Raw genomic sequence first — 23,624 nt, 5'->3', positions numbered from 1 at the left:
AATGGCTTGAAAACTTTGAGTTTTAATGATAAGGACAAAATAAAGGGTAAAGTGAATAGTACCAGGATTGACTTTTTAGTGTAAAAATGTGGTTTTTCGTTAAAGTGAACAGTACCGGGTGCTTTTCGTTAAAGTTCCCTTAATCAAATTCATGGGCGGACCTATGAAGAAACACTTATGACACCATAACCTATACCTTATTGTGCATGTTAATTTGTTGCGTCTCCTGTTCAAACCATTCACATCCCCTTAACATAGCTTACAGTAGTATATATAATTTTTTATAATAGAAAGTAAAAAAAAAATTAAAAAAAAAACTTGTAAACAGTATTTAATTATAAGTGTGATTGTGTAAACTAGAAGTAGCATCCATCTAATAAGATATAGGAGATATTTCCTATATGACTGTATTACATAGAAGTTGATATATTGACTTATTATGTTGATAAACGTGCTTATTCCTATTGGTGACACATCATTTAGTTTGCAAATTTTATCTTCCTAACATTACCCTTCAATGAATCTATAATTTTCTTTTACCTTTATAGGATGTGTTGATGCACAAAACCGGAAGGGTCTTGGAACAACGTAAATCCTACCGTGAATCTGCAATAAAGTAAATAACACAAGATGTATCGTGGTTCACCCCAATGTTTGGGCTACGTCCACACTGATATTGTATTTCTCTGTTTGTGAAAGGATTGTGAGGGAGAAAGAGCTCTGAATATTAGAGTGAGAGGGCTTGCTCTGAATATGAGAGGCTTTGAGAGGGTGAAGGGGCTTTCTTCCCATGACCTAAGAATTGGCCTCTAACTCCCATAATGAGGAGAATGAGGGGTCCTTTTATAGAATAATGGCTCCTTACTTATTACATATTTGCCCCTTCATTTATTACATAATTACATTTGAGTCCCCCGAGTATTTATACGAGATCTAAATACGGAGGCCCTAAGTATGGTACAAACACTAGTCCCCCAAGTCTTTAGAAAAGAGAGTCTTTTGGCTGGAGACTTGAAATTCAGTCCATGTGTGGGCCGAAGTAACTAGATGTCGTCTTGAACTGATGCTCGATATGAGGTAGTGCTCAATCTGAAATGATGCTCAACTAGAAGTAGCACATGTTGCGAGGCTGCTCGATTTATGGCTTATGTTGCTTTGGTTGGCTCGACTTGTGGCGTTGAAGGTGAGGGAGTTCCTTTTATTAAATAATGGCTCGCTCCTTAATACATAAATGATGGGCTAGAGTTGATGCTCGCAGCGAGGTGGTTGCTCAATAGGCGGCGATGCTCTCTAATGATGGTAAGAGAGTCACTTTTATAGAATAAGGGCTCGCTCCTCAATACATAAATGATGGGCTAGAGTTGATGCTCGCGGTGAGCTGGTTGCTCAATAGGCGGCGATGCTCTCTAATGATGGTGAATGAGTCCCTTTTATAGAATAAAGGTTCGCTCCTCAATACATAAGTGATGGGTTAGGAGTGATGCTCGCGGTAAGGCGGCGATGCTATCTAATGAAGGTGAGGGAGTCCCTTTTATAAAATAAGGGCTCGCTCCTCAGTACATGAATAATAGGTGCTTTCTAATGAAAGTGAGGGAGTCCCTTTTATAAAATAAGGGCTCGCTCCTCAGTACATAAATAATGGGCTAAGTCCCCCAAGTATTTTTCGTGATGCCCAGTTGTGGAAGCCCAATATATGGTACACATTGTAATCCCCCAAGTCTTCAGTCAATAAAGGTTGTTGGCTGGAGACTTCAAATTCAATCTATGTATAGGCCGAAATGGTGGTTGTTCGGAGCCGGTATTTGTATACCCTGCACTGAAGCTTTGTAGGTGAAGCTTTGCAAGTGAAGATTTGAAGCTGGAGTTTTTGTAAATGAAGCTTTTGAAGATGAAGCTCTGTAAATGAAGCTTTCGAAGCTGATTGACATGAGTGATGCTCATGAATGTTTATGTTGATTAACATGAGTAATGCTCATGGATATTGACATGAGTGATGCTCATGAATGTTGACATGAGTGATGTTCATGAATGTTGACATGAGTGATGCTCATGAATGTTGACGTGAATGCTGGTCATGAATGTTTATGTATGATTGACATGAGTGATGCTCATGAATATTTATGTTGATTGACATGAGTGATGCTCATGGATATTGACATAAGTGATGCTCATGAATACTGACATGAGTGATGCTCATGAATGTTGATATGAATGATGGTCATGAATGTTTATGTATGATTGACATGAGTGATGCTCATGAATGTTTATGTATGATTGACATGAGTGATGCTCATGTATAATTTTGGAGTACTGGACGTACTTTTGATCACCTAGTGGGTGATAATAGTGGCAGGCTGCTGAATAATTTTGGAGTACGGAGCGTACTTTTCATCACCTGGTTAGTGATAATAGCGGCATGGTGCCGAATAATTTCGGAGTACTGGGCGTACTTTTGATCACTTGGTTGGTGATAATAGTGGCAGGCTGCAGAATAATTTTAGAGTACTGGACGTACTTTTGATCACCTGGTTGGTGATAATAGCGGCAGGCTGCCAAATAATTTTGGAGCCATAAGGCCTGGCTCTTTTGCTTGCCTTTTTTTTTTATTATTATTACCCTCTGATGGGTTATACAGATGTCTCAGAAATATAAGAAAAATAAATTAAATGTTTTCAACATGTTGATGGGCATCTTCTGGTCCAACAGAAAGTGGAGACAAGGAACCTTGGTGGGCATCTTCTTATCTTTAATCATGTTATCCCGTGGAATAGTGGAATAGTGGAATAGTGGAGCATCTTCTTTTCGGCTTTTCCTTTTCTGCTTTCTTTTGCTTTTACTTTCTCTTTTATGCTTTTGTTTTTTTTCCTGTAGCTTTACTGGTGGTCTCCCTTTTCTTTTCCTAGCGCTCCGTGGTCATGTCCCACCACAGATGCCTGTTGTCCACCAAAGTGATCAAGGAGGCCAACAAGGTCGTCGACCTTGCGAGTACGTAGAATCGGATCATTCACCATCAACACAACTGTTTCCTCATAAACTTGAATTGTGGCAAAAACTCCTTCTAACCGAATAATTTCACCGATCAAATTATCATATCCAACATGAACCAACTAGTACATAGCAGCTCCAGCCATGCCATCCGCAACAACGACTGGTCCAGAGACCTTGCGGATGTAGCCATACTCGTTCTCTTTCTCGGAGTCCTCAAACATGGTCAATCGGGCATTGTACACCGCCCGCATTTTGGGCCCGAATCGGGTGGATATTTCGAGATATGAATCTTAAAGATCGACCAAAACCTTCAAAACTTAACAGCAGTTGATTTGCGGTGGTGACTTTGCGCCTCATTCAGACCCTTCTCACTGTCATAGCTAAAGTTACCGAGATCATTCTCATACGAAATTCTCCTCATTTTTCTAATGATGACATGAATCCAACTTTCTGGGTCCCCCGAAACAAGCCTCAAATGACTGTTGTAGCGCTGCCTCTGCCGCCCTGTTCTTGCCGTTAGATAAGACATGATAGCAACCTGCAAACCAAGAAAACAACCCTAACAATATCTACAATTGGGGGACTTGTTCATCAGGGTTTGCTGGAGTTTCTGAGTGTGTATGATTTACATATGTAGAGCATACGAATAACACCGAAAAACTAAGACCCCGGAGAAAAAATGAGAGAGCAAGATGACCTTCATAGCTTCTGTTTGCTACTCCTTCACAGAAATTGCTGCTTACATAATATTTTCTGTAGGAGAGAGAGAGAGATAGAGGAATTTGGATGAAGGAAGGAAGGTGTCGTGTCCGAAGAAGGAGAGGGGGTGGGTCGACTCCGCAGGGACACGTCGGTTGGGTCGGTACTGGGGAGGTTGAATGTATTGGGGCGGAACTTGGGTTAAACCGGCTTGGGCTAGGCCTTGAACCCTGATGGGCTCCTCCGTCGCTGCTTCCATTTTTTTAAAGCTTGCACCTTCGACCGCCACTGCGATTTGCAGAAGGAATCCAGATTTTCTTTACCCTTTTTGCCTTCTGCTTGGCGAGATCTTGGTAACCAGTGAAGTTCTCTGGGAACTTGCATGATCCAAATTGAACAGTAAATGCTCTTGCAAAGTTTGCACCGCTCGTTGTCAACCTCTTTTTGTCATTTAGTTCCTTGTTGGCTTTGCTTTACTGATGGTGGGGTGGTGGTGTTTCCTTTGCATCTGCAGCCGTCTGGTCTCTCTGAAATCCCTGGTTGAAGATCAAGTAGGATCTCGGGTTGTGCAGATTTATGGTAGAGGTGAAAAATTAAGAGAGAACCAACATAGCTTTTCGTGTCGATTCCCACAGATGGCGCCAAAACTGTTTGTACCATACTTATGGCCTCCGTATTTAGATCTCGTATAAATACTCGAGGGACTCAAATGTACTTATGTAATAAATGAAGGGGCAAATATATAATAAGTGAGGATCCTTTATTCTATAAAAAAACCCCTGATTCTCCTCATTAGGGGAGTTAGAGGCCAATTCTTAGGCCATAGGAAGAAAGCCCCCTCACCCTCTCAAAGCCTCTCATATTCAGAGCAAGCCCTCTCACTCTGATATTTAGAGCTCTCTCCCTCACAATCCTCTCACAAACAGAGAAATACAATATCAGTGTGGACGTAGCCCAAACATTGGGGTGAACCACGATACATCTTGTGTTATTTACTTGCAGATTCACGGTCGGATTTACGTTGTTCCAAGACCCCTCCGGTTTTGTGCATCAACATGATGTGCTGTTATTAAAATTTTGACTTTCTTGGCAATTATATTCACACACTCCAAATTATTTATCACACACCCTTTTAATTTTTTAATATTTTTTATCAAGTGTTAGTGGTGTGTAGAAAATATTAAAAAAAAAAAAAGTTGTAGGAGAAGTAATTTGGGGTGTGTGAATATAATCTCTCTTTCAAAATTTATTATTTTTGTATTTTATAGTTTGAGGAAAACGATTTTAATGGCATTTTGATCATATTAAATTTTATGTTGGTTTTTTGATGTGATTTTAGAATAGACGGATATATCTCAATCTCACGAGCGCATAGGCGCAAACGATGTCCAATTTCGAATTAGAATGAAAAAATTAAAAGCATTTTAAGTTGAAAAATTAAGAGAAGAAAATCCGATATTAAAAATAAATTATAGTTGAAAAGCATAATGAAAAAAAAAAAGAAAATTAGCTGAAGAGAATCCGATTCTATAATAATGACCATGCATTTTAATTGAAGTCATTTCAAGAAAACAATCCCAATTTTTTTTTTAAACAATTAAAGTAAATGGCACGTATTCGTTATTATAGTGCATGTATGAAGGCATGAAATCTTAATGAGCTAAAATCAAAATCTCCTTCCCATATAAGTTCATACGAATTTATATATACATATAAACTTCATCTTCCATATAAATTATATCTATCTGCCCTCTGGGTGTTAGTCTCTGCTTTCAGGAAAAAAAAAGAGTTAAAAACGATCAAGTGAAAAAAAAAACATGAGTTACCATAATAATTCCAAGGCTCAGCCAGCCCAAGTTGTTGCTCCCCCTCCTCCTCCTCAAGGTATATATTTGTAGTGAGTTCGATTTAACCATACTTGGTTGAATTTATATATATGAAAAGAGTTTTATGATTTAATTTGTTATGTTTGTGCCGTGGGTGTATTTTTTTCTTTTAAATTGAGATGATGAATCATATGGGTTGTATATAGGTTATGGTGATTATCCTCCACCGGGGTATCTGGCACAGGGGTATCCTCAGCCTCCTCAGCCTCCTCTGCCGCCTCAAGTACTGTATCAGCCTCCACCGCCGCCACCACAATCAAAATCCAATGTTGGTTGTTTGGAAGCATGGTAATTAGCTCTGTATCTCCATTTCCATATCACATTATACAATGTTTTTTAATGTTCAAAAATGTAAATTAGGACAAGATGTACCAAACAAATCATGTGACGAAATGTGGGATAGAACAACTTCGTTAACTAAGGATTCATAACTTTTAAGAATTATGAGAGTGACATTTTGTTCATTATTTTTATGGTTGCAGTTTGACTGGTCTTTGTTGTTGCTGCTGCATTGAGATGCTTTGCTCATGAAAATGGTTTAGAAGGCAATGTCAGCCCGTGAATCATGATCAGACGGTTCAAATGATATTTGCTAATGCCAAGACTGTTACATCTCCGTTATGTCATTCTATTTTGTATAAGCCGTTCGAGTCAATTATTTTTTTTATAGTTCTGTTGTTAGCTTTACAATTTAGTATTTGTTTTAGTACTCATATTTAGTAATATTTTTTTTTTGTCGCTCATGAGAGTTTGAAGGAATTCGGGTTGATCAAATTTGAATAATCATTTAGAATTCAAGAACAATTTTAATAGAAGTTATACGCAAAATTATGAAAAATTTAGATCATCAGAATATATCAAAATTTCACATGAAAATTTCCTTCACTTTAACAATCTCATAAAAAATATCTCGCATTAAAAAGAAAAAGAATGTGTTCCAAAAATATGGTAAACGGGATATTTTAAATAACGCGGGTATTATATCCAATCAGTGCATGCGTCATTTATTTAATACAATAAAATATTTCTGGCTGGGGCGTCCCGCTTTCCCTCCCTCCGACACTGCAACGCCCGCCGTCTCCTCTCTCTCTCTCTCCTCCCACCAATTGACAATTTCAAAGTCGCAAAGGTTCGTATTCTCATCGCCCTCCTCATTTAATTCCCCCAATTAATATCTGGTCCTTCCAATTCATTGGGATTTGCAACTCCAGAACCCTAGAAATTCATCGACCCAAAGCAATCGATTTTCAGTAACCAATTCGTTAAATTGTCAGTTCATTTCCCAATAGCATTTTAAAGGCCGAAGCTTTACAGCTTCCCTTTGTTATTCGAGCTCCAATGGAACTTGGGCTCGTCGCGAAGGGGTTGAATTTCTCTCGGAGAAGAAGGCGATGGCTTCTGATGCTCGCAGCTCTTGGGGTCTCCGGCTATGGAGCTTATAGGGTTTACAATTTGCCCTCTGTGGCCAGGAAGCGGAAGAGATGCCTGAAGCTCGTTGGAGCCCTAATCTCTATGGCCGAGACGGTCTCCGATTCGGCCGAGACGATCGGGGTTGTTTCCAAGGACTTGAAGGAGTTTTTGCGATCCGATTCGGATGAAATGCCCCAAAGTTTGAAGCAGATTTCGAAGATTGCTAGGTCGCAAGAGTTCTCCGTGTCACTGAGTAGGGTTACAGAGGCTATGACGGTTGGGATGATTCGAGGGTGTAGATTGGAGATGAACAAAGAGAGTGAATCGGAGAAGAGTATGGGGAATTCGAGCTTTTCAGATAGGGTTTTGGAGCAGGTTTTCTCTACAGCTGGAACCGGGTTTGTTTCGGTTATGGTTGGAAGCTTTGCTAAGAATTTGGTTCTGGGATTTTACTCCGATGAGCAATTGGGTGAGAATTCAAGTGTGTCGAAATCAAGTTCATCGGATGTGCCTAGATGGGTTAATGTGATTTGCAGTGACAGAAGTAAGGATCTCATAGCAAATTGCATTCAGGATTTTGTAAGCACTGCTGTTGCGGTTTACCTTGACAAAACGAAAGATATCAACGTTTATGAAGATATGTTTGATGGGTTGACCAATCCCAAGCATCAGAACGAAGTGAGGGATGTTCTAGTTTCTGTTTGTAATGGTGCTGTGGAAACAGTTGTGAGGACATCTCACCAAGTTTTGACGAGTTCCTGTTCGAGTTCAAGCTCGAATTCGCATGCATGTCCAATTGTTGATCAGAGTGAAGGTCCAAGTGGAACTGCGGATGAGTGCTTTCAGCGAGAGGTATCTCCAAAGCAGGGGAAGGTGGGGAGTTCGTCGGATGTTATTCATAGTAGTGGGTGGGTTAGGAAGGTTTCATCTACATTGGCTGTGCCGAGCAATAGGAAGTTTGTTCTGGATGTGACAGGGAGGGTGACGTTTGAGACGGTGCGATCTCTCGTTGAGTTTATGTTGTGGACGCTATTAGATGGCTTGAAAAGAAGCCTTAGTGCACTTCATGGGGAGGTTGCAGACAGGGGATTGCAAGTCATCAGATACTTCAGTGGGAAGTCTTCGGTTATAGTTACTGTATGTCTTGCTTTGCATTTATACGTCCTGGGTGGTTCAAGAGTTCTCTTGGCTGCTTAATTTGATGGGGTTATCCCTCCCTTGTAAGGAGCTCCTATCAGTCGGATACGGCTCCCTTTTGAGGAAGGCTATGTGTGTATAACTTTGTTACTTAATTCAAATGGGGAAAAGGGGGTTCATGATTCATTGTGACGCATGCTTTAAATTCAGGAACTTTTATTCCTTTTTTGTTCTTTAATTATTAAATTTATAATCCTTGAGTGAATGCAACTATACATATCTGAATTTTGGTGGGATCTTGTGGTTTAGAACATCCCTACTTTCGATCTAGAGGAATCATGCTTTAGGTTGTTGAAGTTAAATCGAAATAGACCAATAATGATTGTACTGTTTAAACATTCATGATATCTACCTAGTTCTTGATTTGTTTAGGTAGAAAAAACTTAAACCAGAATAATTTCAATATGGAAGAAAAGTAGCGATTAGTGGCACCCGGATCTCGTTGCCGCATTTGGAAGAGTTTGCTGCACGATTCTGATTCTGGTCTCATTAAGGTATGGTGATAAAAACCTGTACCAGCAGATTCTGGTTCTCTCTGACTGCTTTGGTTCATGTTGGTTAGTTGTGAACTGTTTTCCGAGAGCGGAGGCAACGTTCGAAGGAGGTTACCATTTCTGATGCCTTCTTTTGTCAGCTGAGATAATTCGTTCTTTTGTATTCTGGTTAGCTAGCAGTTGCAATTCAACGTTGTAATAAGAAGTTTGGAGATGCAATTTAAGATATCCAGGGGCCGCGGGAATTTGATTTATCCTATGTGTGCAATGAATGTTTCTGTAGTAACTATCACTCGCGTTTTGTTAGTTACTACCCGTAGAATTGTACTGCAGTGGACATTCATTACATTGTGCTAGCTGTTCATCTGTTTAAATCTGGAAATTGAGAGAGTTGGTGGCCCTGGGTATCACCATGCAGGCTCTAGCGATTATTTCCAACATGTTTTTACTTAAGAACTCAGTTGGTACTATAGCTGTACCTAAATTAGCGTTTCCGGGAAAAAAATGGATGCACGATGACGCCCTCTTAGGACGGGGACTTGATTTAGTGTCTCCGGCGAAAGTGAGTTATGGGAAATGGATAAATGAGGCAGTCATCAATCTGTTGCCGAAAGAGGAAGGGTGGAGTTGTTTGAAACCAGTAATGATTCTTTGCCCTTAATGGCATATAAATGTATTTTTAGCGCAATTGGACTGTGCCATCCAATTGAAAATTCATATTTCATTTGGTAAGTGGATCAAAGTGCCACTCCCACCATTCTAAACGTTTGGTGCTAATGATGCTTGCTATTCCATTCATTTGTCAAATTAGTCCTGTCATAAGAGAGAGAAAGACATACATATATACATATATACAACTGGTGACACTCAAAAATCTCTCGAGATCTAAATGCCGACGAGAAGATTACGGATCGATTACGGACCTCTTTGTGAGGTCAGACAAGATGCATGCACACGTACAAAGATGGAATTCTGATGTCAACTGGTGGGTTGTTAAAATTGCATTTCGTAATCTGAAATTCCCAAAAGCAGTCGCAGCAAAAGCTCGTTTTAGCTTTGGACTTCTACAGGATAATGACACATCAATTCTTTATTCAACACAGCCGACGTGTTTGACACTCTGCTCATATTGTGTTTCCAACTTTTAATCACCACAATTTAATCATGGGTTATGAATACGGGTGTTAGCAGTTGCTTTCATTGACGATAGTTGACCAAATATATGGTGCATAATTGCGAGCAGTGTTCTACAAGAAAATGATTTATACACTACTCTTTTTTTCATTTTTTTTGTTGGATTGAATAAATAAAAAAGAATCAATGAAAGGATCACAAAATGAGAAAACGGAAGTGTGAACGGCTACCTATAGTAGTATCATATTGACTTATCTCCACAAAGCTGCCTTAGTTTTCCATCGGCATCCTTTACAGATGAGGACAGCAAATATTTTATTTTGTTAAATTAAATAGAGAACGGATATTTGCACACTAGTGCTGCACTTATATTTTTTTTTCTATAAAGTATTTTATTAGAAAATGTTACGGAACGTTTTTTTTAGAATGCCAAAAACAACTCTGATAACATATTACATCAACGCAAACCATGGATAACTAAGAAATCCTGCACCAAAGTCCACTGTTCATACCAGAAGCTCATGACTTGTCGTGGGTTTTTACTTTTATTAGCAAAATGGCAACAAATTTCTTGTTGCCAAACACATAATTTGTTTATTTTTGTTACTATTATTGACAATAGAGTGGGCGGTAGAGTATTAAGTGAGCCAAATTACACATAGAACAAGTTATCAAACTATCATATATAATGAGTTATGCTTTCATAGCGATCTGTAAAAATCTTAACTCTCATATGCCCAGCAGATGTGTCATCCAAATTTAATTAGAAAAATTTAAAAGTACAAAGGGGACATAAAGTCAAACCCTAGACAAGAAATATTATAAAGACAAACTAAATTATCCTAATTAAATCCATTGTCTTTCGAAAACAAAGATTGAGTTTACCAAATAAGCTTTTATGATATTATTTAGTATAACATATGGATGCTTTAGTATTGCATGGCTTTTTAAAAAGACAAAACAAAGAGAGATAATTTTAATTGGTTGCACGAGTTCAAGGCTTGTGCTTCTGTGTATATATGTAATCCACATGAGCCGCCAATGTCCTCCTCATCAGGCACTCCTCCTCCGCTACTCCTTCGCAGCTCCCGCCTCCCTCCGCTGCAACGATCTCCGCGTCTATGTCCTGTTCACATATTTTTATTCAACAAATTACAACATAAACAAAACAAAACAATTTTAAGATACAAAACTTAATGAAAGAATACTAGATTTAGTAAATTTAGAATGCGTTTGATTACCATTTCGTTTTTTAGTTTTTAGAAAACCACAATCTTTTCGAAAAGGTGAAACAAAAACAAAATGAAATGGTTATTAGAGGACGCCGGAAATTAAAACAATTAAAACAACTTACTTGGTGTTGGGTTTTGAGAGCGTTGTTGGTGAAAGCAGCAGGGACTGGACGAGCAGCGAAGGCTGTGAGTTGAAAACTGAGAAGCAGAACTATGGTGAAGAAGGTGATAATATATTTAGCCATTTTTTCTTCTTTCTTTTTTGTTTTGAGTTTCTGTGGAGAAGGGGGAATACAATGTGTGAAAGGAAGTGAGACCTGAGTGGAGATTTATAGTGGGGGTTTTGTTAGGTCGTTTTGCATGTCCAATTGGACCAATTGGATACTGACTCGTTGACAGGTTTACATGGTTGGATCAGAGCCAATAGTGCCAACTGACAATTGGCTCTACCTAAATTTAAAAATCTATCCAATTCTCTCCCCAATTTCACCTCAAAATTTGTTACCCTAAACTGTTGTAACTGAAAAAGAAAACAATTTATGAAAATTTTGTAGGTGATTTGAATTGTATTTTTTTACTTTGAAAGTGAATATTTTTTTTTTGTTTTGTTGTGATAAAATCGTTTATTTTTTTTATCGTGATGTTTGGCAAGACTTTGGATTTGGTTTCTTATTCTGGTTATAATTTTATAGAAGTTACAATATATATTAGGATTTTATTTCCTGTTCATTTGTATTAGGTTTGTGATTTTTATGATTTTCTGATTATACAAGTTTATGAATATTTTGGAACCAGTATGGTTTCCTTCTATGTTTTGTTATTTAAATTCCTGTTTGAATTATAGGTAAAATCAACTAGGTGAGTCAAACGTCAGAACTCACGATGTCAATAACTGAATAACCCTTGGATTAAGGTGATAATGCGTTATGCTCACGTTCAAACTACAGTGTCGGTGGATTCTTCCCAAACTAGGGACTTAGCTATAGGAACAAAACACAAGGCAGTCCCCTCCACCACTCTAAATTTGGATATGCAGATTGCAGAAAGTATGTCAAAATTCTGATGATCTTTCTGGATCTCCGGAAAAAAACAAAATTACAAACAAGAATCTTCCAAAAGGAGGCATTATATGTGTTGAAATTGTCACCAAAGTGTTCGTGACAGATTTGTCGTTCTGATGTCTGATCAATCAAAAGAGTGGGGATATTTCAGCATCACATCTATATTTGGTCACATCCTCATGCTGAGTTGAGACCATAAAACCAAGATTTTTATGTACTTTGGGAATGATTGGTTAGGAAAGTATTGGTCACATCGCTTAACAAACAACATTGGCACATTGCAGTGTAAAGAATGGACTTAAATTCTAAAAATTGTATGAAATGAAACTTTCAGGCTAGAGTATTCAAAATTAAGCCTTCATGGAGGAAGAGAAGTGAATTGTCATGATGAGAACAAATGTATTTAATTACTTGTTTAATTATACAATTACACATGTTTCTCTTGTTTATTAAAGTGATCAAGTATTGAGAGAGATTGGCGCGTAATTGTATACAATCGATGATATTCAAAAATATTTCATTGGAGTCGACTAAACTATTCAATAACGACGTGATTAAAGAGACATGCACATGATTGTATTGAGAACTATAAACGTGATTGTGTATAACCGATGACATAAAAAATCTCTCTTTAAACTATGCAAGACTGTCCAGTGACACCTATTATTCATGCACACATACATCAATTTCTAGCCTAGAAAGTGAATACATTGATTTTGGAGTACTGGGGCTTGTTTTCCTGGTAATATTGAAGTACCTCCGAGACACTTCAGTAACCTAGCTAACCTAGTTATTATTTGTTCAAGTCACAGCCGGTAAGAAATCTTCTAATTGCTGCAGCAACTCTATTGCAAAGCAATTCTGCCACGCATTTGTTTGGATATCAAGGAAAGATTCTCTCTCTAGCATGCGGGCGTTTGCACATACGTACCCAACACACACCACGAAAGTTAACTTTTTTAGGGTTTGGTTTATAACAAAACAAATCTTCCTATGATAGATAAATAAAAAAATTAACTCAAATTTGTAAATCAAATGATGTGTCAATAATAAGAAATAAACAAATTAATCAACGTTTACATAATAATCCAATTATCAATAACCATATCATTTAATTTGTAAATTTAATTTAAAAAATTTAATCTCACTAGTATTTCCTTTTAAAAAATGTCTTTGAGACTTTGATAGATCTCTTTCTATCAAATAACTAGCTTTAGGTAGCTAGCTAGCTAGTAATGGAAATGATGAAACGCACTCGACGCTCATCATTATCTTCCTCCATTCTTTAACATACTAGCAGCCTTCTCTTTAGAGCAGTTCCACCGGAGGTGGAATAGCCTGGCACCCAGTGGAAAAAACAAGCTGGGACTCAGCCAATTCACTTCAACCCGTGGAATAGACTGGCACCCAACCCAAGCCAGTCCACAGGCCAGCCTAAAATCGACAGAGAAAGGAGACGGCTCATTTGACGCCATGTTGACGTCATGGCTACTGTCTTTCTCATCCGGAACCCGATCTGACGCCTGGAACCCCATCAACCCCCTTCCCCTAATAAATCCATGTATTCAACACCATGTCCCCTTTCCCCTTACGAGCTCCAGCGAGGAGACGACCACGAGGTTGTGTTGCCCTATGCGGAGGAGGAAGCAGTCGCCGAATTTCCTGGCGAGGTCGGTGGGATTACGGTGGTTGAGGTCGTCGCCGACCTGGAGCCAGTTTCCAAAAACGGGTACGGGTATGAGACCAGGCGGGAGCTTGAATTTCTTGCCACGGAGAGACCCAGAAGTTTCTTTTCCAGGAGGAGGAGGTCCATTTTTGGGGGAGCGTTGGTGTGGTGAGGAGGAGGTCCATTTCCAGAAGGAAGAAGTCAGAAAGTAAAAAACCAATTATTATTTTATAATAAAAATTAATAATATTTTAATAAAATTGACTAGGCTATTTAGTTTTAGGGGTGGGGATGCATTGGTCTATTACTATTCATTAGACCATCTCCAACCCTTGGGCTAAAAGCCAAATTTTTTAGCCCGAAAAATTTGGCTTTTAGCCCAGAAACATCTTTTTTACTCCAACCCTTCTGCCCTAAAATTTTAGCCCAGAATTATTAAAGAATGAACTTAGGCTAATTTTTTTCTTAAATCAATTTTTTTTTTAAATAAATATGTAGATTATTGTAAATTAATTTTATGAACATTTTAATATAAAAAAATTTAAATTCCGATAAACATTTGGTATTTAGCCCGGGGGGAAAGCTGGGGGGTATTTGGCCCAAAAATAACATTTGGCATTTAGCCTAAAATTTTAACATGGGTTGGAGAGTGTTTGGGGGGATAATTTGGGAGGTAATTTGGCTTTTAGCCCAGGTTTGGAGATGGTCTTAGAGTCTATCACTGTTCACTGAAGTTGATAAATGGGTTGGGTGCTGGCACAAAGTTCTTAGGGGTGAACTTGCTCTTATATTCCTATCTATTATATATATCGAGATTTTCATTACTAATTTACACTAAAATATGGTTAATTTGTTTTTTAAACATTTTCAAGCATAGTGGAGAATGAGAATGCTCCTAGTTATAAATTATTTTGTTAATCAAATATCATGCGGCAAGTGCCTATCAACCATGTAACAAATCTTCGTTGAACGAATAAAGTCTCTAAAAATATTTTTTTGGTTACAAGAGATGTGCTAAATTCACAAATATCCATGCTTTCAATTTACAAAACTACCCTTCACACATACACACACATACTGAATAAGTTTTTCACACATATGAACCAACATCTCATCCCAATCGCTACACATAAAATTATCCAATGCGTCTTTGATATTCTCTTCGAGCATAGCTACTATGCCAAAAAGAGAATTGGGTTTTAGGCATTGGGCAAGGTAGGTTGCGAGGACGTCTTCTTTGGCTTTGTCTTCTTGGATCTTTCACTGGGATGAAGTCTCTTTTTATGAAAAAAATTGTTATTGACATTCCAAAATTTTTATTTTGCACTCCGAACTTTCTATAATTATAAAGAAAAATACATTTGTGATAAAATTATTCAATGCGTCTTTGATATTCTCTTTAAACCATGCAAGACTGTCTAGTGACACCTATCATAAAACCAACAACATTGGCACATCGCTTAACAAACAACATTGGCACATTGCAGTGTAAAGAATGGACTTAAATCTAAAAACTGTCTGAAATGAAACTTTCAGGCTAGAGTATTCAAAATTAAGCCTTCATGGAGGAAGAGAAGTGAATTGTCATGATGAGAACAAATGTATTTAATTACTTGTTTAATTATACAATTACACATGTTTCTCTTGTTTATTAAAGTGATTAAGTATTGAGAGAGATCGGCGCATAATTGTATACAATCGATGACATTCAAAAATATTTTATTGGAGTCGACTAAACTATTTAATAACGACGTGATGAAAGAGACATGCACATAATTGTATTGAGAAATATAAACGTGATTATGTATAGCCGATGACATAAAAAATCTCTCTTTAAACTATGCAAGACTGTCTAATGACACCTATTATTCATGCACACATACATCAATTTCTAGCCTAGAAAGTGAATACATTGATTTTGGAGCACTGGGGCTTGTTTTCCTGGTAATATTGAATTACCTCCTAGCTAACCTAGTTATTATTTGTTCAAGTCACAGCCGGTAAGAAATCTTCTAATTGCTGCAGCAACTCTATTGCAAAGCAATTCTGCCACGCATTTGTTTGGATATCAAGGAAAGATTCTCTCTCTCTCTAGATCTCTCTCTAGCATGCGCGCGCATGCACATACGTACCCAACACACACCACGAAAGTTAACTTTTTTAGGGTTTGGTTTATAACAAAACAAATCTTCCTATGATAGAGAAATCAAAATTTTAACTCAAATTTGTAAATCAAATGATGTATCAACGATAAGAAATAAACAAGTTAATCAACGTTTACATAATAATCCAATCATCAACAACCATATCATTTTATTTGTAAATTTAATTTAAAATTTTTAATCTCACTAGTATTTCCTTTTAAAAAATGTCTTTGAGACTTTGATCGATCTCTTTCTATCAAATAACTAGCTTTAGGTAGCTAGCTAGCTAGTAATGGAAATGATGAAACGCACTCGACGCTCATCATTATCTTCCTCCATTCTTTAACATATCAGCATTATCCTTATATTCCTATCTATTATATATATCGAGATTTTCATTACTAATTTATACTAAAATATGCTTAATTTGTTTTTATAACATTTTCAAGCATAGAGGAGAATGGGAATGCCCCTAGTTATAAATTGTTTTGTCAATCAAATATCATGCGGCAAGCGCCTATCAATCATGTAACAAATCTTTGTTGAACGAATAAAGTCTCTAAAAATATTTTTTGGTTACAAGAGATATGTGCTAAATTCACAAATATCCGTACTCTCAATTTACAAAACTACACACACACATACTGAATAAGTTTTTCACACATATGAACCAACATCTCATCCCAATCGCTACGCATAAAATTATTCAATGCATCTTTGATATTCTCTTCAAGCATAGCTACTATGCCAAAAAGAGAATTGGGTTTTAGGCATTGGGCATGGTAGGTTGCGAGGACGTCCTCTTCGGCTTTTGTCTTCTTGGATCTTTCACTGGGATGAAGTCTCTTTTTATGAAAATAATTGTTATTGGCATTCCAAAAATTTTATTTTGCACTCCAAACTTTCTATAATTATAAAGAAAAATACATTTATGAGTAGTGTTGTGAACACGGAAAATTCCTGAAACGAAAGAGACAAGAACAAACGTGCACAAACAAATATTTGTATTTGATGATTTTGGGTTACAATCTCTCTCAAATTTATCCTCTGATTCGATCTCCGTAAGGTGTTGATTGGTAGGTGTTTCGTCGATCCAAGGGGCGTCAAGGCTTGATCTTGGATGAACAGTTGGAAGTTTCTTCAAAGGGGCCGTGGGCTTGATCTTTGAAGGTGGATTTGAGCGGATCTTCAAGGAGCCGTTGGGGCTTGATCTTGAGGATGAACAGTTGATGAACGATGAACGATGAACGCTTTCTTCAAGGGCCGTCGAGGCTTGGGCTTGATGAACAGCGGATGAGCGGATTCGTTGATGTTGTCGATCCAAATGGGCCGTTGGGGCTTGATCCTTGAGGATGAACAGTTGATGAACGATGAACGATGAACGCTTTCTTCAATGGGCCGTTGAGGCTTGGGCTTGAAGGTGGATGATTGTTGATCCAAAGGGCCGTCGGGGCTTGATCTTAGAAGAACGATGAACGAAGAACACTTTCTTCAAGGGCCGTCGGGGCTTGATCTTGGAAGAACGATGAACGAAGAACGAAGAAGGCTTTCTTGATTCTTCGGGAACCTGGATGCTTGAGAGCTTTGGAGTTTCAGAGCTTCAAGGTGTAATATGAATTGGTTCCCTTAAATGAATGAAATGGGCTTGTATTTATAGAATTTTCCAATGCCTAATTTTGAATATAATATCCCAGATGAAATAAGTCGTTTCTGCCAGGTGTTGACATGTGTCCTATTTGATGACTTTTCCAACTCATTTCAATTTTCGTTGAGTCACACGTTACGTGTAAAATTTATGTAATACATGAGCGTTGACACTTTGATTTATCGGTCAACATTTATTTACCGAAATTTCGATGTCTACAAATGCCCCCACTTCAAAGCACGTCGTATACATGTGATTGTCACGTGTAGGAGATGCGTTTTGAAGTCCCTTACTGTAGATGTCGATCCAAGGGCCGTCGAGGCTTGATCTTGAATTGGGCTGGAGATTTCTTCAAGGGCCGTTGAGGCTTGATCTTGAATTGGGCTTGAGATTTCTTCAAGGGCCGTTGAAGCTTGTTCTTGAACTTTTGTTTGAAATTTCTTCAAGGGCTGTCGAGGCTTGATCTTGAATTGGGCTTGAGATTTCTTCAAGGGCCGTTGAGGCTTGTTCTTGAACTTTTGTTTGGAATTTCTTCAAGGGCCGTCGAGGCTTGATCTTGAAGGTTGAAATTGGGCCACAAGGAGCTTCATGTGGTAGATGATATTTGGCTTTGGTAGTGGATGAATCGGCACGTATTTTGTTGCGCTTGTTGACTTTCCACAACTTTGATCTTGAACTGGGTTGGAGGATTTTTTGGATTCCTCCAATTGTTGATTTTCCACAGCTTGTTCTTGAACTGGATTTGATTCAAATATGGTGAACGCTTGATCTTGAATCGGACTTGTGATTTCCTCAAGGGCCGTCGAGGCTTGATCTTGAATTTGGCCGGAAACTTCTTCAAGGGCCGTTGAGGCTTGATTCTTGAAGGTTGACTCGAACACATGGCAAGTAGGCACGAGATGAAGGTGACAACCTGTTTCTTTGTTCAATCTTTCTAATTCACACCTGAGCAGTTTGGTCAACGGTATGATCTTCAAGATTGATGGGCTTTTCTTCCAGTTGGTGACTTGATCTTTAAGGATTCGATTCAAGGGTGGTGAATCGGCACGTGCAGCCCACAACGCCTAGTAAGTCGACCCAAGAATTTGAGGGTCAAAACGAGTTCTTCATCTCAGACTCTTTCTGCCGAGTTGGCTGTGCATGTTGCATTCTTCTCTGCTTGTTTCTTCAGGCAGATATGGCAGCTTCTCGAGTTCCTCAGTTCGGACTCCTTCTGCTGAGTTGACTGTGCAAACCGCATTCTTCTCTGCTTGTTCCTTCTGCACCTTGTCTCCACATGCTGCAAGGTATCATTTTCACTTGCCTTATCTGTTCTCCAGGCAGATGTGGCAGCTTCTTTGGAAGTACAGCAGCAGTGCGAAACGAGTACTCGAGAGCAGTGCTAGGTAGGCAATCAGGGAAGGGTTCCAAGCAGTCGGTTCCTTACCCGAGTTCGAGTGGAAGTTCCGGCATATTGTTTTCTTTATCCTTGTCTTTGTAGGTAAGAACAAGGACAAAGGAAAGGACAGAGAGAACGCATGATATGAGATACTCTTGCTTTCTACCCTGGTGATATGAGATACTTTTGCTTTGGAGTCATTGGCTTGCAGAGGTACCCCAAGGAATAAGGAACACTGAATGACTCGAGAGGTTTCGTTGGGAAAGCATTTTTGGAGATGAAGAAATGTTATGTATGTCTGCCTTACTATGTAGGGTGAAGGTAGACAGTTTATAGGAAGTTCTTTAATACTTGTAGAGGTACTATTCTTTCACTCGTGTCGACAACTAACGCGTGATTGAACAATAAAATTTCACGTGCTTTCTCCTTCACCGAAAATCTTCGACAAATTGCCCGTGATTTGCGCAAAGTTGAGTGTGCATATGACAGGTGATGACGAGGCTGAAAAGACTGGCGCCTCTTCGATATCTGGGATTGGCGCTTTAACAAATTGCCCGTGATTTCCGCAAAGCTGAGTTTGCGTGTGACGGGTGTTGACGCGTCTGGAAAAGCAAGATGCTTCTCCGATTTCTGAGCTTGCCTCTTCGATTTTTGAATGGCCTCTTCGAATTCTGAGCTCGCCTCTTCGATCTCTGAAATCCCGTCGAGTGCTGATTTTTTATAGAGGCATGCAGTTCGTTTCAAAGCACACTTGAATTTTCGCTTGTGAAAACTCCCCTCTTGCACTTCTAAGATCTTGATTTGTCCGATCTCTTCTTCCTTCAACACTTTGAAAATGTCTGGACCCTCCGACCGTCGTTTTGACTTGAATCTTGGTGAAGAGGCAGTCCCGCCTTCTCCAGACAACATATGGCGCCCATCCTTCATATCCCCTACTGGTCCTCTTACTGTTGGGGATTCGGTGATGAAGAATGATATGACCGCTGCGGTGGTGGCCCGGAACCTTGTCACTCCCAAAGATAACAGACTACTTTCCAGGCGGTCAGATGAGTTGGCTGTTAAGGAGTCCCTGGCTCTTAGTGTGCAGTGTGCGGGTTCTGTGTCCAACATGGCCCAACGCCTATTTGCTCGAACCCGTCAAGTTGAATCGTTGGCGGCTGAAGTGATGAGTCTCAAACAAGAGATCAGAGGGCTCAAGCATGAGAATAAACAGTTGCACAAGCTTGCACATAACTATGCCACAAACATGAAGAGGAAAATTGACCAGATGCAGGAATCTGATGGTCAGATTTTACTTGATCATCGGAGGTTTGTGGGTTTGTTCCAGCAGCATTTACCTTCGTCTTCTGGGGCTGTACCGACTGCTGAGGCTTCAAACAGCCAACCTCCGACGCCTTCTCTTCCTGGAGCTCTGCCGAGTTGTGAGGCGCCACCTGATCGTCCTTGAATATCCCCTGTTGTAAATTTGATTTGATTTTTTTTTTTTTTTTTTTTTTAAGGTATGCATAGTGCAAATTTGTGTAAAATTTCCAGAAAAAAATAAATAAAATGGACTTTATTTCTCTCGATGCATTTTTTTTTTTTTTGTTGCTATATACAGACATATATTATGTACATACACACCATATTATCATAACTTCATTTTCTTTTCTTTTCTCCTTCTTTTCTATTTTTTATTTTTTATTTTTATATAAATATATATATATATATTTTTTTTTTTCTTTCTTTTTCTGCACATGGTGCCAGACGCACCATGAAACCCTTTTTTCTTATTTTTTGTATTATTTTCTGTTTCTTTAGTTGGTGCCCATGCACCCTTCCCTTTTTTTTCACGTGGTGCCAGATGCACCACCACCCTCTTTTTTTTTTTTTTTTTTTGTGTATAAATTTGGGTGATGGGTAGAGGAACTTGCAGGGAGCGGAGCAAGGAGGCCGAGAAGATGGTGCTTCGAGCTTCATGACCGGCTAGTCGTTTGACGGCGGTCGTTGAAGTTTTTTTGCTATCATGGTGGCCATAGTGATGAGCTCGAGGGAGGCCAGGCGCTGCGGTGGAAGATGGGCAGAGAGGGCGGACGTGCAGATGTAGTAGGGGATCTTCCACGTGTTCAGCAACTCAACCGAGTCGCACAAGCTTAGACGACCTCAGCCTCTCGTCGATCCTCCCAATTTTCAAGCGTATCCGTTGTGGCGGAGACGGCAAGGATGAACTTGAAGGAATCTCTCAAGACACCCTATACTCCCCCAACGAGCTTAATCATCAGCAACCAACTGAGAAATGCATGTTCTACAAGTACTGCACCTGAGATCCAGGCTATCACACTAACTTTCCTCTGTGCTTGTAAGATTTTTTTTTATTTTTATTGAATTGGAAAGTTGATGGCATAGACGAGTAACTGTGGAAGCATCAACACTGCAAACCTTTCGGCGGCCTCAGAAATCTTGGTGGTCTCTCCAACTAGCTCGAGAATAGGTGGGGGCCACACATAGATGGGGACCATGGCGCAAGCTGTCACTAGCAAAATGATCCACGATCGCTGTATGTACACCCCTAACATCCGGATCTGACCGGCACCGTATGCTTGCTGGACTGCATTTATCCTGTCCTCGCTGCCCGCAGGAGCGCGCGGTGGTCTTGACGTATCGCACAAATGGCGAGACGAAGACGTGGTGTACGACAAGATAAAAGGCAAATCATACAAAAGGAGAAATTAAACCGACCCTTACAGGAAAGATATGAAGGATTTCGCAGTAAAAACTTGAACAAGACTATGTCCATAGGTCCATTAACCCTTGCCATTTCTTTTCCTGCACGTTTTATTCATCAACTGAAGTCCGACTCGCGGCATCAAAGAACCCCATCAACATGGATTTGTACCCAGGCTGGTGATGCTGATGTAATGCTTCTCCCGCCGGACGCTTCAGCTACTTAAGAAGAGTTGTTCTGAACCCACTCCACCAGAGTGGAAACAACGAACCCTGTAGCAGTGCGTTTCTTGTCACTCCAAACAGGCCCGGCCATGTCAATATGCAGCCACTGAACTTTTTCATCAATGAACTGCTTCAAGAAGAGAGCAACAGTTATTGAACCACCTTGACGAGCACCGGTGTTGAGCATATCGGCTATTCCGGATTTCATTGATTCCCAATAACTCTCCTCCATTGGCAACCTCCAAAATTTCTCCCCACTGATTTCTGAAGCTGCAAACACCTCCTTCGCCAGGTCATCACTTGGTGTGAAGACACCTGCTATTGAGGGTCCAAAAGCAACTATGCAAGCACCGGTTAAGGTTGCTAGGTCAACAATCTTATCAACACCTTGGTTACAAGCATATACCAATGTGTCAGCCAGAGTAAGTCTACCTTCAGCATCAGTGTTATTGACCTCAATTGTCTTTCCATTTGATGCTGTCACAATGTCTCCAGGCCTCATACCTGTTCCACTCATCATATTCTCGCAAGCTGCAACAATGAAATGAACCTCTACACCAGTTGGTTTGATTTGAGCAATGGCTTTTGCTGCACCTAATACGGCTGCTGAACCTCCCATATCAGATTTCATTTGTTCAATTGAACAGCCAGGCCCTGTCTTGATGTTGTAGCCACCGCTGTCAAAGGTAAGACCTTTACCAACCAACCCTAATTTGACCTTAGCAGGTCCGCCAGGGGGTTTGTAAATCAAGTGAATAAAATGCGAGGGATTTGTTGAGGCTGCGGCAACAGCCAAATAAGAACCCATTTTCAATTCTTTGCATTGCTCTTCATCTAATATGTTTGCAGAGAGCAGGCGAGCACCGCGAGCAGCGTAAGTGGAGGAGAGAGAGGAGTCGCGATGCGCCGACGAGGCTCGAATAGCTTTGGCCGCAAGCGATTCGTCGGACTGCAGTCGATGGTGCTTGCTTTGGACGAAGAAGGTGGAGACGGGAAGTTAGAGGTTGAAGGCGGCGTCGCTTTCTGCTCTGCCTAGGTTGGCAGCGGCGGATGAAGAGGGAGAGACCGAATTTGGGTGCCCTCTGGGTGCCCCAAATTTCTACAGAGACGAAGGGAAAGGGAGGAGAGATCCACGGGAGTCATGGCAATTTCAGATCTATGAGGATCGAACCGGGTTAAAGGTCGAGATCCCGCCGGAGATTGATCGGACTCAGAGGACCTCAGCATTTCCATGGGAGACATGAGAGAGAAGGACAACCAATTGCTCGCTGGAGCCATGTATTTGTATCTGACTAATAGACGTTTCGGGTTTGCTTTTTGTCAGTTTGTAATAAATCTGGTGACCCCTCTGTAAATCGAAGTTCTCTGACCAAAAGTATCAGCAATCTTCTTTGAACCGTCGTTGTCGACGGCGACAATTGCCTTCTTCTGATCGGAAGAGCTTTGAGTGGTGGTGACTCAAAGCGACAAAGCATTCGTCGTGCAGCTGGAGTTGCTGTGGTTGTCGTGGAGAGCTGCTCATGTTGTTGACGGCGCTGCTACAAGCGTCAAAGACGATGCTAGAAAGGGAGCTGGACTCGGATTTGGGCTAGTGGAATCCTGCTGCTTCTGCACTTTGTGGTACCCGACCCAACTCGAATCGGGCGAGATGAACGGGTTGAAGTGGTGGGTCAAGAGATGGAAGTTCACCACCTGGCACAAGAATGTCCTCAATCACACTATAATCGAAGACCCAGTTGGGATTCTGCGGCGGGGAACCCAT

General features: G+C 39.9%; 3 protein-coding genes and 1 long non-coding RNA gene across 4 annotated transcripts; 2 read left to right on the top strand and 2 right to left on the bottom strand.

Moving 5' to 3' along the window:
* The first annotated feature begins 5,504 nt into the window (after positions 1-5,504).
* LOC114821755 (cysteine-rich and transmembrane domain-containing protein WIH2-like) lies at positions 5,505-6,104 on the top strand. Its single transcript, XM_029095039.1, has 3 exons — positions 5,505-5,571; positions 5,720-5,861; positions 6,056-6,104. Exons 1-3 carry the CDS (start codon positions 5,505-5,507, stop codon positions 6,102-6,104), a joined length of 258 nt encoding a protein of 85 aa, XP_028950872.1.
* A 460-nt stretch (positions 6,105-6,564) lies between these two features.
* LOC103455870 (protein PHLOEM PROTEIN 2-LIKE A10-like) lies at positions 6,565-8,306 on the top strand. Its single transcript, XM_008395481.3, has one exon. It carries the CDS (start codon positions 6,912-6,914, stop codon positions 8,178-8,180), a length of 1,269 nt encoding a protein of 422 aa, XP_008393703.2. The 5' UTR covers positions 6,565-6,911; the 3' UTR covers positions 8,181-8,306.
* A 2,236-nt stretch (positions 8,307-10,542) lies between these two features.
* Positions 10,543-11,370, bottom strand: LOC103455871 (uncharacterized). Its single transcript, XR_011576639.1, has 2 exons — positions 11,163-11,370; positions 10,543-10,934 (listed from the first exon to the last, which is right to left on the bottom strand). It is a non-coding gene; the product is annotated as an uncharacterized lncRNA (long non-coding RNA).
* Positions 11,371-21,625: 10,255 nt separating this feature from the next.
* Positions 21,626-23,624, bottom strand: LOC103400126 (leucine aminopeptidase 2, chloroplastic-like). The gene is made up of 2 exons (XM_070814667.1): positions 23,487-23,624; positions 21,626-22,859 (listed from the first exon to the last, which is right to left on the bottom strand). Exons 1-2 carry the CDS (start codon positions 23,622-23,624, stop codon positions 21,861-21,863), a joined length of 1,137 nt encoding a protein of 378 aa, XP_070670768.1. The 3' UTR covers positions 21,626-21,860.

The sequence above is a fragment of the Malus domestica genome, chromosome 15, assembly GCF_042453785.1.
Source record: "Malus domestica chromosome 15, GDT2T_hap1".
NCBI lineage: Eukaryota > Viridiplantae > Streptophyta > Magnoliopsida > Rosales > Rosaceae > Malus > Malus domestica.
Note: the sequence above shows the minus strand (reverse complement) of the source record. Positions and strands in the feature narration are given on the sequence as shown.

What these genes read in the sequence shown, in the direction of transcription:
- LOC114821755 (XM_029095039.1), top strand. Translation starts at nt 5,505, where the DNA reads ATGAGTTACCATAATAATTCCAAGGCTCAGCCAGCCCAAGTTGTTGCT. An exon ending in TCCCCCTCCTCCTCCTCAAG is followed by an intron (nt 5,572 to 5,719) that starts GTATATATTTGT and finishes GGTTGTATATAG; the next exon opens with GTTATGGTGATTATCCTCCA. An exon ending in GTTGGTTGTTTGGAAGCATG is followed by an intron (nt 5,862 to 6,055) that starts GTAATTAGCTCT and finishes TTATGGTTGCAG; the next exon opens with TTTGACTGGTCTTTGTTGTT.
- LOC103455870 (XM_008395481.3), top strand. Translation starts at nt 6,912, where the DNA reads ATGGAACTTGGGCTCGTCGCGAAGGGGTTGAATTTCTCTCGGAGAAGA.
- LOC103400126 (XM_070814667.1), bottom strand. Translation starts at nt 23,624, where the DNA reads ATGGGTTCCCCGCCGCAGAATCCCAACTGGGTCTTCGATTATAGTGTG. An exon ending in CCCGATTCGAGTTGGGTCGG is followed by an intron (nt 22,860 to 23,486) that starts GTACCACAAAGT and finishes TTCAACCTCTAA; the next exon opens with CTTCCCGTCTCCACCTTCTT.